The sequence below is a fragment of the Orbicella franksi genome, chromosome 12 (assembly GCF_964199315.1).
Source record: "Orbicella franksi chromosome 12, jaOrbFran1.1, whole genome shotgun sequence".
NCBI lineage: Eukaryota > Metazoa > Cnidaria > Anthozoa > Scleractinia > Merulinidae > Orbicella > Orbicella franksi.
The window spans coordinates 18,471,787-18,488,570 of record NC_138156.1 but is presented as its reverse complement, the minus strand read 5'-3'; the positions used below and the strand labels follow the sequence as shown (position 1 = coordinate 18,488,570).

At 39.6% G+C, this 16,784-nt stretch overlaps 2 protein-coding genes across 4 annotated transcripts in view; both read right to left on the bottom strand.

Moving 5' to 3' along the window:
- The window catches only part of LOC145463999 (RIMS-binding protein 2-like), a 31,025-nt gene extending 26,318 nt beyond the window's left edge, over positions 1–4,707 (bottom strand). The window contains exons 1-2 of one of the 3 annotated variants that reach the window (XM_081447797.1): positions 3,008–4,707; positions 685–783 (exon numbers count right to left, since the gene is read on the bottom strand). In XM_081447797.1, the coding sequence (XP_081303923.1) occupies positions 685–783; positions 3,008–3,850 (942 nt within the window). In that variant the 5' untranslated portion in view covers positions 3,851–4,707. The remainder of the gene's footprint in view (positions 1–684; positions 784–3,007) is intronic. The other 2 variants (XM_081447795.1, XM_081447796.1) reach the window with 2 other exon arrangements.
- A 2,667-nt stretch (positions 4,708–7,374) lies between these two features.
- Positions 7,375–16,554, bottom strand: LOC145464051 (polymerase delta-interacting protein 2-like). The gene is made up of 11 exons (XM_081447868.1): positions 16,215–16,554; positions 16,080–16,140; positions 12,867–12,964; positions 12,265–12,367; positions 12,020–12,086; positions 11,583–11,696; positions 11,353–11,489; positions 10,771–10,797; positions 10,543–10,668; positions 9,676–9,755; positions 7,375–8,442 (listed from the first exon to the last, which is right to left on the bottom strand). The coding sequence occupies exons 1-11, from the start codon at positions 16,271–16,273 to the stop codon at positions 8,331–8,333; spliced, it is 984 nt and encodes a 327-aa protein (XP_081303994.1). The 5' UTR covers positions 16,274–16,554; the 3' UTR covers positions 7,375–8,330.
- Between the last annotated feature and the right edge of the window lie 230 nt (positions 16,555–16,784).

The following is a 16,784-nucleotide window of genomic DNA, read 5'->3' as shown; positions in this document are numbered from 1 at the left end:
CGATCAAACACAAGACTGCACTGCATGCCAAGATAACACGGAGAAATATTCCCACTCACTGACTACAAGTACAAGTCAAGACTTTACCCTCTCATTTCAACAATCAAATCTAGCTTACAAGTCTTCATATATTTTGCAAGATGGGAGAATTCAATGGTGTAAAATAAAAAACTCCCTTGTCTTGGGAATGATTTATTATTAATCTTGATCATGATCACTGTTAAAGTCAACTGTACGACTAGGAGAGTGTTTGCCCTCAAACATTTGACACATTTGTTTCTTGAAAACGAGACATCATCAGAATGCCAGTCTGAAACTCTTTTAACTAGCACAACATAATTTCAGTGATCCACTATGCATCAAATTCTACTCTCATTATTTGGAAAACAAGTAGTCTGAGTTTCTGCTACAAACAATAGCACTCTCATTTTCCAAGAATCCAGATCAAAACTTTGTAGGGCCAGGTACATTTGAAATACACATTGTATCTTTAGAAAAGAAAGAGTACAAAAAGGTACAGCAAACTAAAGACCTTGATATCAAGACAACCATATTGGTATTCCAAACAATGACATTTTTGTTTTTCAGGAAATGAGTCTTCTGTTGTTTGAAAATACCAACATGGGAGCTTGAGATGCTCTCTTGGTCAAGAATTCATAGGAAAAAAGTATTTTTTTTATTAACCTCTAATACTGCACACTTTTTCTCCAGGTTTTCCATCTTTGATTGTAACTCTGCATTTTTCTTCTTTAATTCTCTCTCTTTGTCTTTCTTCACAAGAGGCTGCAAGTACAAATTGAAACAAATTCATTTTAGCAACTCAAAAATATGTGCATGTATGTTTACCACATACATTTTTACTTAGAATAATTATTTATTAACTAAACAATGGAACATTTCCACCTATGTTTTCAGAGCAGAATCAAAGTTACATTTAACATATTTATACAGGGAAGGAGATAAGATTCTTAAGATAAGTGTTTTGCAAATTGATGTGAACTGCCCCTTATAGGATGATGAGCCAGATCAGAAAATCCCCCCAGTTCTCCCAAGTCAGCAAGTAGTAACTGACTGTGTGGGCACGTAATATTCATGACTTTCAAGTGGTCAGTTATACCTCCAACAATACCCTTAAAAGCTGTATAGTGAATTTTGTTTGAAAGACCCTTTCATGCGGTGGACCCTGGCCTTCTATACAGCTTGTCATCAAAACAGCAAGGGGCAAGTTACATTACATAACAACTTGAAGACCCTTACTGACTATTGCACAGCCTTTTTTGCATTAACAAAATTCAAGCTTAGCATACATGCAGACGGAAACACAAAGCACACACTTGTGTATGAATTTGATATTCTTTTTTTAGATCCAGTAAAGGCAGATCTGCTCGCACTTGCACTTTGAGAATCCCTACACCGACAAATTTGTAAAGTAAACACAAAAGTAAGTGTAAACACTGTGGAAAGTGGAAAAATATCCATCCGCACACTTGTTTTTCTGGTTACTTTATACAGGATCATATGTACTTGTACAACAATAATCATTACTTTGCATGTGAGTCAGCTTTCTATTTTAACTAAACCATAACAAAATATTTTTTTCCTCTAGGTCATACAGCTTTCTTTTTATGCAAAATATTCTTGAATCCCTACTCTGCTTGATATCATTTTGGTACCAAACAGAAATATTGTCTTTCCAGGATTTCAAAGGTAAAGGTTTCCATTTAAACTGATTAAATTCCCTGAAAGTGTAGTAGAAAAAGTACATGTAAACCCTGTAGCGTGATAATAGTATGTTAACCTTGGGAGGTCAAAGCAAGTGCCAAGCACTCTTCTGCTGTGAGAGTCTTTTCAACTGTAAACACAAATCCATTATCGTTCATTACAAATATAGTGTTCCTTGTGATATCTGAAACTCTTGTATGTTTGTTAATGAACACATTGATGCTCTAAAATTGCCCACTGGCAAAAGAAACTTTGTGCTTTGAAAAATAGAACCAAAAATATAATAAATTCATGGCCATTTGAACGCTCATTAAACACACCAAAATCTTCAATTAGAAAATTAAGCATGATTTATACATAAAAACATACACTAAGAGTACAATGAAAAACGTATTCTGCCGACACAATATTATGACATACGGCATCCAGCCACACGATACAGTACAAAACATTTTTCAGCCCCAAACTTTCTTTGCCAAAAACTGCGCTTATACCATAAATATTGATGATGAAAAGTTGTATCTATCATACATCTACAAAATGTGTTGTACTTTCTAGAACAATTTTATTCTGATGTCAACTGACAGTTAAAATCTGGAGAAAATGATATATGTAGTATCTTAGAGGAGCAAACGGATGGTAGCACATTTCAGTAAACAACCAACTAGACAATAAAACTTTTAGAAGGATGGTACTAATGGATATTTTTATACTTTGAATCATTTGTTTTCTCTGCCTATCTGTGTGCTCATCAAAAGCCATGATTCGATTTAAATGGTCTATCAACGGGCTCTTCAAATTTAATATTTTCAAGATCCGCAGCCAAATTTCTACTAGAGAAATTATAACATATCTGCACAGTATTTCTGGAAGATGAAGTTTGCAAAGAAAGATATCCGCATTATTTACAAATTTTACTACCAGAGAAACTACTGGGCCGTATCTCTTCGATAGCTGGCTTTTAAATCTAATCCAATTTGAAGCTATCGATTTATTTACAACAATATCAACGGAAGTAAAAAGAACTAACAAAAGTATCACCATGCCTTAACACCAGACATAAACATGATTAAAAATCAGTCGGAAGAGTAAGCTTGGCTTTAAAGGCTGTTGTTTAAACCCGAGACAATTGGACTTCGTATAAAAATCAATTTGTAGTTTAGCGACATAGAGCAGTTGGAAGCCATTTCCAATTAAGTTTAAATCCACTACAAAAATAACAAAATAAAAATAACCCAAGCGTTAATTTTTTGTACTAAAACAATTTTTAAGGTAAAATACTTACGCTTTCTTCTAAACGTTCGTTGAGACCTGGATCAAACGAAGCGCTAGTTCGAAGAGTTGATCGCCGCAATGTTTCCAGGTCTCCAGACTGAGATAATCGTCTTTGGAGGTGATCCTTTTCAGCTTCAAGTTTCCTTGCTAAATGATCTTTATAAGCTAACTCGTGCGCTTTCTCTTCTAACGCTTTTTCAGTCAACCTCCTTTGCTGTAAACTATGGATTGATTCACGCTTAGAGTCCTTTACAAATTTCTGAAGCTCGATTTCGTGATCGGCTCTCATACGTCTTATGAGTTCAGCTTTTTCGTTATCAGCCAAAGATTTGTCTCGATACATTTCCTCCGCTTTATGTTTTTGTTCCTTGAGCAAAGCGATTTCGCTCCGTAATTTTCGTTCCACTTCAGTATGGTCGTCTCCTTCTTTACTCCGATCGACTAAAACCCTTCTCAATTCTTCCTCGGCATGTCTGTTTTTCTCCTTTTCGTCGCTGATTTGTTGCCTCATCGTTTTAACTTCTTCTTCCTTGAACTTGAGAACTTGTCGTAGTTCGTTATCTTTCTCTCTTGCCGTATTCTCGCGGACTTTCCTGAGCTCTGCCGCATGCTCGTTTGACAGTCGCTTCGTTGCAAGCTCGATCGCTTTTTGCTTCTCCTTCTCAAAATTGTCCTGAATTCTCTTTATTTCTGCAGACTTGTCACGTAAAACTTGACGAACCTTCGTTCGCTCGGCCTCCAAATCCGACCTCAGCTTGTTGTTGTGTCTCCGTAAATCCTCCATCGTGCTTTTCCGCGAAGATGGAGAATTTCCTAGGTCCCTATCTGGAACCGGGATACTGGAAGATGGCATTTTGCGGCTTAACAATACCACAATCACTTCACTTCAGTTAACGAGATAACTGCGGGTAAAAACACCTCCACAACGCCGCAAAGCGTTTGTGCTCGCGGGAACAATCCATACCAACGTACATTTCTTCGCTAAAAACAAAATCTCGCTTTTTACACGCTGACAACGACGGAACAATGCAAGGAAGACAACTTGTGGAAGTTTAACCACTAATAGGCTCAACGTAGACTAATAATTATGATACTAGTAACGATTCCATAAAATTCCGAATCCATGTTGTGGGTTGTGAGTAAACGAACCTCGCTCATGCGCAACAATGGCTGACATAGCGTTCAAGAGCGGGCCTCTGTGCTATATTTGGACAACATTACCATATATAGTGCCCAAAGACTGACTCACTGCACGAGCCAAAAATAGCACAAACGTAGATTGGGTGATAATGAAAATAAAGAAAATAATTTGATCCGACACGTTTCCAAATTAGACTGCCTCCTTCCATTATGTAATTTTAAAGGTGCTTCATAAATTTTCCACGGGCAAATCGTTTACCAAGGAGACAGAGAGCTCGATGAAGAATTTTAAAGCGCCCTCCCACGCAGAACCGGCCTCAATTCACCTCTTGGAAAGTTCGAGCGCAATATTTTTAGAGTTAACTTCACGTACACGGACTAGATAAAACTAGCGTGGTAGTATATTTCAAATGTTACACCATGAGAGAGCAAATTTCGTAAAAACAATGACCATATATCTGTTGAGTATCCTTTTAGTAACCAACTCAGGTCTGTAACAAGCTAAAAGTGGTTCTTAATTTGAGTAAGTGCCCTTTTCCTCAAATTACTTCCTCTACACCTGTTGTCAAGCAATTACTGTCCGTTCATAAACATTGATACTGCCTTCGTGCGGATGTGTTAATTTAAGTAAAATTTTGCAGATCTCTCGCTGTTTTCAATTCCAAAATATTCAAGCTGAGCCTAGCAGGCTAAGAGGTAAATTCATAAATTTCGCGTACGTTTTAGTGGTACAAAAAAGAAGTAAACAAAGAAAGGAGGAGAAAACGGTCAGTTAAACGGAATACGGAGCCACACACACTTATGTTTTGCAAAAGGAAAGATAAATAATATCAAGTCACACATCATGTTGACGAGAACACGAGAACACGAAAATACATTTTCGCTTTGGTATCCCGGCTTTAATAGACCTTACAACCAACCCGTGCTGTTATGATACTTTTGAACATAATTAAGATAGAAACAGGACTTACATAGGCCGAATAATCTCTCTTTTCTAGAGCTCATGATAAACATGTATTCAGAAAATGACGTATAAATAACCCTTTCAGCCCAGAAATACATAATGGTGTACAATCAAGCATACGAGGTCTAGGAATTGAAGAACCGGTCATGCAATGCAACAAGTGGAAAACTATTTTTATTCGTGTTAAAGAAAAACAGAGAATTCACCAGAGAGACTTTTATGTCCAGATCTATTGTTACTATAGCAATAATCTTCCTATGAAAGCTTTTTGGGAAAAAGTTCCATTGAAAGCTGCAAAAAAATATTCCGGCTCCATTTTCGCATGCGAATATATTTGCTTTGGCAGCCCCGTTGATCAAATATCCTATTATTCAGTCAGGCTAATGCAAACAAGCATTGACTCCTTTCAACCAGTTCAAACACACATTTTTAATCATCTCAGGTATTCAGCAAGAGTATACAAGTGAGCCATGAACTCTTTTCAGGCAAAGCTGTAGCCTTTCCAGGCTCCTAGAGGGGAAACGGACTAAGTCAGTAGATTTGCGAATCTGGAGCCAGAAATAGAGGGGTGGATAGGCGATTTAGGAGCGTGAGAGAGCGTTCAGAGGGGAGACCCTTACAGTTGACCAGAATGATGAGTTATTGCATAAGAAATTACGTGCTTCTTCGCCGGACGTTTTCGCCTACGCTGCGAAGCGCGCAGTCCTCTCACATCTAACTACATAAAAATCACGTTCGCAGATCCGAGAGAACGAACTATTCATCTTGCTTTGATGGAAACTTGAATGCCTTTTGATGAATAATGGCAATTTTTAGATCCCTGCTCAGGATGAGTGAGACTGTACACTCCCATGTGAAAGCTCAGCGTTCATTTGTAGGAGCTCATTTGTAGGAGAATCCCTAAATCGCGTTCTGTATGCGTGGCTCAATCCCATGATAACATTTTCAACCTTTCTTCCGGCTTTATGCCTGAAACGTTACCGGGATGACTCTGACGACAGTAATTCCAGTTATTATCACGGACGAACACAACCCCTTTCCCCTTGTCCCTTTTGTATATGCCGAGGCCCCCTTCTGCTGTCTTAGGCTCCCCACCTACTGCCACGCGTTGTGTTATCACCAAAATAACACCGTCAACACAACCATGATCCATGGCGGGCACGCACTCACCATAAGAAGCAGATGAGATGTAATCAGGTCGCATTCAACCAAAACCAAAAAGACCCTGAACATCTGTGATTTGAAAAGCACCAATAAAGAGAAAAGCAGTTAAAAAGATATTCATGTTTAATGCGCTTTGTGTAGTTTTTTTTTTTTTTTAACAGTCACTCTCTTTTAAGAGAGGGTTCCTGCTGTATAATAATAATAATAATAATAATAATAATAATAATAATAATAATAATAATAATAATTGCATACATTTATACAATATTAACAATTATTTGACTTTTGATTCACCAGCAAAATACCACTCGATGATTTAATATTGTTATTAAAAACTAAGGCGGTAAAAGAAAAACATAGTTTTGTTCATTACAATGGAAGACCTTTCTCTCCATAATTCTTCTCTAGTTCGGATTGCAAGCTAGAAAGCCCTCGACTATTAATGAAAACCTGAGGTTACTGACGGAGATTCCCTCAAATGAATCAGAGAATTGACCCCGGAAACTTTCAGAGTTTTTCATAACCTGAATGAAACGTTTTCCCTGGGCCGCTCAATTCAATCCTTGCAAGAAAGATGTACGTACGATTCGTAACTGATGACGAAGCTATTCAAAGATCCGTGTTGTCTCCGATCGGTTAAAACATGCGCGCGAAAATTCGAAACCTCTGATTGGCTAAAGCTTGCGCGCAAAAATTCGAAACCGAGCAACAACCAATCAGACACTACGCGGATCTCTGTAGAGTGACGTCATTAGGGTGTAATTTTGGACGTCTCTCTTGCAGAGAATGACTACGTAAATAAACGCTTCTAGCTTTTCTCACACCCATTTACAAGTTTTAACATTGTCGTCAAATGAAACGTGTTTTATAGCATAACTCAGCGGCTGACTATTGGTGGTCTCACAATTTGCAAACAGAACACAGCTGAGTGGCTATACCAGTAATTAAGAGTTAGATTATAAGCTCTCAGCCTGGAGGCAGAGAGCTTACGGCCCAATTCTCCACTTGGAGAACGGTTAAATGATGATGATAAGCTGAGTCAACTATCACGCATAGAACTCAAAGCGAATAATCTAATTGTTGTGGTTTAAATCTTCTGGTCATTCAAAACTTATCTTTATTTCAAAAACACAAAGAAGCGGCCGCCAGTTTGTTAACAATCGCTCACTGCCACGCTTCTCGCTATCTACAACAGAATAGATAGTGAGTAGCCTAGGCAATCTGAGAATAGCATACGCGATAGAACGCTAGTAGATTTATACTAACAGCGATTACATAGGGACAATGAGAAAACCAATCAGACTTCGCGGATTTCCAATAAAACACGGCTGAGTAGCTACTAATGATGACTAGAAGATGGGTTGTGGCTAAAACCTTCACTGGATCAGTATTGTCGATTTCCAAAAGACCAGCTATCGTCACAATTAGACTGCTCTATCTTGGTTTTTATCTGGACTTTGACAGTTGACTGTAAGCTTTGCCCATCGCCAGCTGAGCTTATGAGCTCGAGATTTCTATCACGTGATAGTTGACGAAGGTACAACCCGAGTCAACTATCACGCATAGAAATCGAGAGCGAATAATCTAATTGTTTTAGAATAAATTTACTAGTCGTTCAAAGCTTTATCTAAATCCTCTTCACGGATACTTCGCAAACGCGAAGAGGCCGCCGCCAGTTTGTTAACAAGGGCAGAATATTTACAACAGAATAGAGAGTGAGTAACGTAGCCAATTAGAGAACGGCATTCGTGATAGAACGCTGGCAAATTTAAACCAAAGTCGATATAAACCTTTATCTCGCATTTTACGGATTTCAGGCTTAAAAAATAAACCGCCTCTTATCTAACAAGATTCACAGTCTCTAAAAGCTGAAATTTCTAACCAGGTCCATTCTTTGTCATTTGCAGATTCTAACTGCGAACAGAACACTCCGCCTTTAAATTCTTCCACATTTAGTGCTTGTAGAAGTACATGCTTCTGCTAACTGGAATTGTACGTGTATGTTGTTCCAATTGAAAATCAGACGCACAAACAGGTATCTATATATCAGGTGCAAATCTGTTTTTTAAGTCTTTCCTGAAGAATCTGGCGTATCTTCCTCTCTGCTGTCCAGTGCAAATGGAGGGATTGGTGTTTCGAATGTACTGCCATCAGATCGTTCGAATCGATATTTACCCCTGTGTAAAAAATAGCAACAACAACAACAGTGAAAAAACAAGACCACACTCGCACTAGCCTGTCGGGACGATCGAAAAGGGGCAGGCGACGAGCGAGGTCTGGGAAAGAAAAGGAGAGGTCACGAGACCTCTCCTTTTCTCTCCCGGATCTCGCTCGTCGCCGATCCCGCTGGTGGCCCGCTCGCTTTTTCGATCGTCCTCACTGACAGAGAGCCTGGAACAGGCTACACACACAGTAGTGACAAGCAGTCGGGGAGACTCAACACAATGGATTAATGAAATGGGAAGAGAACGTTCAAGTAAGAGGTGAAGTAGAGCAAGGACAACAAGTTTTGTTTAGTATAGGTTTTGCCGTGCTAGAAAGGCAATTTTAGATGATATCTTGTTAACCCAGAGCAAGTAAAAAAGAGCTTCAGGTAGCGCTTCAAGCGGAATTATAAGGAAGCAGTTTGAATCCACTCAATTGACACGACCAACAACCCTATGGCACAACTTGTGTGACTGTTTGATGGACTATATTAATAAGTGGCCCCTCTGTTTTCTTAGTCTGTCCAGCGTGAAGCGAAAGAAAGTGGAAAAGGAAAAATAGCTACGCGCGCGAGAGCGAGGAAGCGTTTTGTCTCTTGCGAGACCATTTTCCTCAATATAATATAGTGCTTTATTTCGTGTCACGCTCAAAGGACTCAGAAAAAGACGAACAAACTTTTTACTGTCTTAGAAACAGTTGGGTTGAATCGACCGGCAAAGGTAAATAAACCGCGATAGTGAGTTAGTTATGCTGACATTTTGAGTGTTAGCCGTTCGTTAGCACTTTGCTGTGAGGAAGGCAATGCTCGACAGCTTCACTAACTCGCTAATATATCTTTCGAAGCCCCAGGCACTTTCACGAGGATATTCATTTATCTCCCTGTTTTACGGTCAATTTTCCTTGAAGCGATTGCAACTACCTGAGAGACATGCGAACTTGGCACGACAACTGATAACCATCAAGCGTGCCTCTATTAATAGGGACCTCTGGCCCCAGAATGAAGTTTGAGTATGACCTCCTGCTTTCAAAACATTCCTGTTCCTAGAACCCTCGTTTCTCCCTATTGCTGACTGGCAGATGCATAAGTTCTGGGAAGGAGATAGGCATACTGCAACCAAGATGATCCCTCATAGTTCCTGTCTAACAAAACGTGTGCCTCATCCTGCTTAAACCAGTTTCACCAGTTGGTAACTTTTTTCACTTACCACATATTTCCACTGGGCGCTTGTAATGAAAGGTGGCTGCTGTACTGGAAAGCGGGTTGTTGTGGTGATAGAACAGGTTCCTGATAATCAAATAAATGGTAAGTGAATATCTGTCTGTTTGTCTGTCTGCTTGTCTGCTTGTCTGCTTGTCTGTCTGTCTGCCTGTCTGTCTGCCTGTCTGTTTGCCTGTCTGTCTGTCTGTCTATCTGCCTGCCTGTCTGTTTATCTGTCTATCAATGTAAGTGTAATGTTCCAAGCACAAGAAATTTGCACTGTGTTAAATCATCTCACCAATCAAACAGTCTCAGTGTATTAAGCAGTGTAAAATCATCGCTCTCTCCCTATCCCTAAAAAATCTAGAGATGTTAACTGCCTAACTTCCATCCCTGTCAAAAGTTTATCCTCTCTGTTGTGTATCTCTTAGTCCTAACATATTCTACTTTGGGTTTAAATTGAAGAGCAAGAGAGTAAATTCCTCATATAGGCCCAGTTCCCAAAACAATCACTTTAAAGCTATTTTTAGAGATGGAACCCATTTCTCCAGCAGATGTTACCACGCCTGTTGCATGGATGTCAATGTGGAAGATAAAAAATGCATGTAAATCTGCTTGGGCTGTCCATGTGAACAAATTTCACCTCACAGGATTGGCTATTTATAGGCCCTCCTGGGATTTCTGAAATCAGGAGCGATCTAAAAAATAACTTAAGAGGGATTACCTTGGGCAGGAGTGATATACAGAGGATCACCTCTCTTGTCCTTTGGTGGACTTCATCCTCTCTTAACATACAGTATGTCAAGTCACACATACAGTAAGTTGTGGACACATTTCCCCCTCCCTTCCCTTCCCTCCCATCACCAAGTCTTACCTGTCCAGCCACACCCCTCCCTCTGACAGTCTCCAATGTGCCTGACAGGCTGAATATTCTCCAGTGCCTCTCACGAAGCTGCACTGTCTCCTGACCAAGATTTTCAATTCTGATGCAGTAACGCCACTGAAACAATAAAATTACACATTGTACAGTTAACATTTTAAAATCAGGTATAAGCATAGTGAGCATTTTTAAAGATCATTTTGAACACTGAAAATTACATACCCAATAGTCTTGCGTTGGAAGGGTGTTCTGCAAATGAAAATTCAAAATTCCTGTTACTGATCGCATTTTAATCAAGACCTTACTTCTGACCAACAATTTTAGAAGAAAGTACTCAAGTTCTAAATCTCAAATAAAAAACCATGCACTTCATAGTGGGATAAAAGATGTTTTACCTAACAGGTAAAAGAAGTTTACAACTAGGGTGGACTACAAGGATTAAAACCAGAGTAATGGATGATGATGCTTAACACTTGGGGAGGAGAAGGACCTAAAACTGTGACAAAGGAAGAGTGGGAAGATAAAACACTCTGAGAACGAGGTTGGACTCAGCAGGGCAGGACAGGGTCAGGGGACCTTTCAACTAAGTCATATTTGGAGGTTTACAACAAGGTGTGGCAAGGAACAGGTTTAAACCAAGGTGAGGGGCATATAACGGGGAGAGAGAAGGGGCTAATAGCCAGGGTGGGGGAGGAGGCTTGTCACTCAGGCAGGAAACGGAACCTTATGACCACCCTGGGTTAAAGCTTGTGACAAAGAGAGGCAAAGGGACATGACACTTTATGTTACAGCAAGGTAACAAACCTTTACTCCCATGTAGAATGGCATAACAGTAATCCTTATATTGTTAGTAGTTTCTCTGTGCACATCTGTCAGTTCTAACCACTTGTGGTTCTTTTCCTGCCAAGATTGCAGAGCTTCCCGAGGGGCAAAAGATGGCACTAAAATGGAAGAAATAATTATGTTTATTGTTTTTAATTATATAATTTTCATTCCAGTGTACAATTTAACATAGAATTTTAATTTCACTGTACCTCTTCCAGGTTCAGGATACAAGAATCGATCAAACAGTTCATGATGGATTGGACGCGAAAATGCATCAGAAACCATGTAAGGAAGGACGTCCTCCTGGGATATGTAATCCAGCCCTAAAAAGAAATATCAATTAATATATAATTGTGAGTCATGTGACCATTCTTAGCCAAATAGCAGTTCATGTGCATGTCACCCTTTACATATGTGAGAGTAACATCACAAGCATCATGGATCTGAGATCATAACTAGTCAGTTTTTTTGCCAGTTTTTTGTTCTTACCACAGTTTGATGTCATCTTGATCAGTTACTGAACAGATGCACAGCAAATGGTACTATTTATTAAGTAGATGGCTTCTCATCATGGGAGCTACATCTCACGAGACTAGAACATAAGACAAATGATAATACACTTTAAAATTAAGATCCAATCTCTTGCCTGGTATAGAGTAAAGTGCATTGTCACTTTCATATCCAAGGAATGTCACAATCTCTGGTTGAGCTCTCTGAAAGACAGAGGAGAAATCTATTTTTAAACTGCTGCACAGTAAAATACTGCCCATCCTTTGAGAAATATATGTTCAAAGTTTGAAATTAGACAGCAGTAGCATTATTTTTTTAAGGGATCAAGCTGGGAGAGAGAGGGGGGTTGCACATGACACCACAATTGGATGGAAAACTTACAACGAATGGAGAATCTCTGTTGTCAATCAGGCCCTGATAATATGTCTGTGTTTCTGCCTTTATCTCCTTCCCAGGATTGTATGATCCATTCTCGTCAAAGGATCTGTTAATGAAAGAAAAGTTGTTCCTATCATAGGTGTAAATAGAAGGCAAAATCAACAGATTTTTATAAAAGCCTAGGTCACTGTCCTTCTCTGGCCCATTACCCCTTGGGGTTCATGGTTAGAAGTCAAGGTCACTGTCCTTGTTTTGCATTCTTGGGCAAAACACTTTAGTTTCAGTTCACATTGCTTTCTCTAGCCAACAAAATGAGTGGATGCTGGTGATGGAAAATCTTTGGGCAATCTAAACAACTTCTAAGAGGGGGTCAAGGGGATAGCAAATTATCATTATTTAGGTACATGTATTTAAATCATTTAACACATGCTATGTACCAACAAAGGCAGTGTCAAAGTTGAAGGGAATAAAAGCCCACAAATTAAAATGCTACCCATGGTGAGATGGTTTTAAATTGTTCTATGACTAAATTGAAAAAATTGTTTTATGACTAGCAGAACCAGTGCATTATTTAAAACTACTCTGTTAAATAGTGTTAGACTCACTTTTCATTCTCTCTTGTTTCTTTGTCTCTATCATACACTCTTGCTGTCCAAGTAAAAAGAATCACTCCTCTATAACCAAATATTCTGTGAAGAAAAAGCTGTGAACAGAGAACAAAACAAGAAGTGTAACATGTTAGACACAAAAATAACTTTGAGGTCTACATTCTTGCATGCATCTAAGGAGTTGACAGGTATTTCTCTCTGTGTGTTCAAATATAATATAATATTTCTTGGCCATTCCAAAAGTGCACAGGGAATAGAAGCAAGTTTCAAATTTTAACTAATTGATAAACAAACACCACCACATGAAAGATGAGTTGGAGATTGGTCATTTGACAAAGTTTGATTCTTTTATTAGAGTGAACACAGACCAAGTTATGGACTTAGAAACATGGTTCAAAATCTACAGTATAAACATCTCTTTTGACTAATTTTGAGACGGCATCCCTCAAACCCATATAAACAGCTAAAATTTTTATGATTTTGGTTTTGGTATCTGTAATAAGCAGGTTTTCTGGGAACAAATTTTTTAACGCATTGCCCAACCCCCATTCTGGAGGTCTAGGGGCTGTTCTTTGTCAGGCTTCTACCCTATGGCCAATTCAGCATGGTTAGACCTGCCAGGGACAAAAGTCCCAGCCAGCACAGCTCGATGTGTCCTTGAGACAAACAAACTTCACCACCACAGCAAGGTGTCAGCACAAAGTGATTATAAATATGAGTTTGGTGATATTCTTAAAAATGGGCAAACATATTAATGATTTTCATCTCAGCTTTCTTCCGTGTTCCAAGGTCCATAACTTGGTCGCTGTTCACCTTAAAAGCACCAAACTTAGTCTAACAACCAATCTCAACATGATCTTTCATGTGGTGATGTGATTTATCAATTGGTTGTAATTTGAGCCTTGCCCCAGATACCCCATCCTCTGCAGTAATCCAGGTGGTAACTTTGATTGGTTGTTCCTTAATAAGGTTTTCATTACATTGAAGCTTGCTGATTTGCAAGGAAGGAGCTTTGGAATCCAACAAATATGAAGGTAACTTGGAATTTAAAGAACACTGGGAGGGAGAAAATCTAAAAAATGATACATGGGGGAAGGGGCAAGAAGGGAGAGCACTGGCCTCCCACTAATGTGGCTTAGATTTGAATCCTAGACCCCATATTTCAAGTGGGTTGGGTTTGTGGGTCCTGCTATTCACATTTTGGCTCTGAGGGCTTTTCCTGGATTCTCCAGTTTTCCTCCCACTCCATAAAAACCAAATTGATGCAGAAATAGCAGAAAAATAGCCACACTTTGGATGGGCCACTGCTAATTCCCATCTCAGTTATTTCCATTTATAGATAAAGCAAGAGCACTTGCCTCATGTAAAATCTATCCTGCTGCATCATAAAACAACTCTTATATTTCAAATTGCTGACTCATACATGCCACTTGAACAACATGAACTTGGGCTGCCTGTGCTGTGTACATCAAGCCCTCCCATGCACAGGCGGCCCAAGCTCTCAATGTTATCCTTTTTTTTCCTTTTTATGCGAACGTTCAGGCTAACGTGACATATGGTGTGTACTATTACATAACGACCGAATTTGACCACGCGAAACATGACTCCCGCCTTGCAGCATATGGAGGTGTTGTGTTATAACGGTTTGAATTTATAAAGGTTTGTATGGGAATGCAATGGCTTTGCTTGAAAAGCCAATTATTCTTATATTTTGTGAATAAAATCTACTTACTCTGTTGCTGTGTTGCATTCTTTGTTGTTTGCCAGTTCCTCGGGCCGATCTAATGCGATTTCGGCGAGTTATTGTTCTGTGGGTTTCCACTACTAAAAGAACGACAAGGCCGGACACTGATTTCCGGAGTGCCTGCCACTCGAAGCGAATAAATCCACTGAAAATAACCCTGCCGGCTCAATTCCTCCGTAGAATCGAAGAAGAAATGTTGAAGTTCCATGTCAGTTCACTCGCTACGCGATTCCGTCCACAATGCCTTCGCAACGATACATTTATTTCGAGATTGCTTCGCTCACAAATTCGAAAACAGCCGCATCACAAAAGTTAGGACACTTTCGTGGTGTTGGGTAACTATAATTAGCCTGACCGGGGGTAGTCAGCAACGATTTGTCAACAGTCAAACCAAAATGCTCCCCGGGTACCCTCGTGCTTTATTTGTCAAACCCATAAAGGGAGTGCCCGGTTACTCGGGAAGCATTTTAGTTTGACCCTTGACAAATCGTTGCTGACTACCCTCGGTTGGGCTAATTATAGTTATCCAACAAATGTGAAAGTGTCCTAACTTTTGTGAATACAACACAGCAACAGGGTAAGTAGATGTGAAGATGACTCGAGCAGGAGACAAAGAAAAAAAAAATTCTGAGTCTTCGACAGGAATCAAACCCATGACCTCCAGAACACCGGGCGGGCGCTCTATTCACTGAGCTATGAGAACTCATGGAGAGCGAGGTCATTTAACTGAGTTCATATATGACAGGTGTCCTGCATACTGCTAGGATCAACACTATCAAAGTCATCGTGAGTAGTGATAAGTTAATAAAGATGGTGAACTTATCAGGGTAAGTAGATTTTATTCACAAAATATAAGAATAATTGGCTTTTCAAGCAAAGCCGTTGCATTCCCATACAAACCTTTATAAATTCAAACCGTTGTAACACAACACCTCCATATGCTGCAAGGCGAGAGTCATGTTTCGCGTGGTCAAATTTGATCGTTATGTAATAGTACATGCCATATGTCATGTTAGCCTGAACGTTCACATAAAAAGGAAAAAAAAAGGATAACATTGAGAGCTTGGGCCGCCTGTGTCCCACGTGGGTCACATTTGCCCTTAAAGAATGCCCAATAACAGGATAAAATACAGTTGTCTCATATTTGGTCACTTTTGCAGAGGTACATGTGACCCATAGTTTCCGCATGTACCTATATACAGTTTCGCATGGTTCATTTAGCCAAATATGCAGTTAGGTAACAGGTGACATGTTTCAAATCTAACCCGGGTCACGCATGACACGAGTGCTTTGAGAGAAGAGAGACACATCAGAGTGTCTAAAAGATGTCCGAAGTCTTACTGCACAATTATCAAGATGTTTTCAAGAATCGTTCACTAGCGCATGTATCCGCTACCAAACTAAGAAGGATTTATATAAGTTTATGACCAAAGGGAGATTATGTAAGTTCGTGAGAGTAGAAATACCTGTCCTGGTTCATATTTTCCGCCTGTTTTTGGGTCTTGGAAACGTCCAATTTCTGACAACCTGGAGAAGTAACTATGAATAAGTAATAAAAAGAAGAGGTGGACGGTCAATAAAGAAGGAATCTACAAACTTACCGAGCGTAATACCGTCTTGATTGGAGCAAACCACACAAAACGTGACGCAGCTTCGCCATCTTTTTTCACTTTTCCACGGAAAACCGCTGGACCATAAAATGTGAATACGCAACGGTGCCAACGAGAGGGCCTGGGGAAGAGGTTCCAATGGATGGCGTGCGTAGTGCCCTGGTCTTTGCGAGAATTTGCGAGCGTGCAAGCAGTGCGTTAATTTTTGCGAGCACGAGCAGAGATCAAATTTGCCTTGCGAGCAGCGAGCACTTTGTCAATTTTCCGTTAGCCGGAATCTCTCTTTTATTAAAAAGAATTTTTTTTTTTTGCACCAAGTAATCTGGCTAACACCCAGCGCAAAACAGAACAATAGTAATAGTAATATTCCTCATGTTTTCATGTCTCTAGATTACTTTCTACCTTTGTAGGTGCCTTGACCATTCGTCAAGAATTCTTAAGCGCGTCAGCAAAACGTAAAGAAATATGTTTCCGGAAATATTCACAGCGCGTGCATGTTTCCCCAATGTTCCCAGTTTTACCATTAACGAGAATCCGAGCATGCAAGCTGTTGCAAAAATT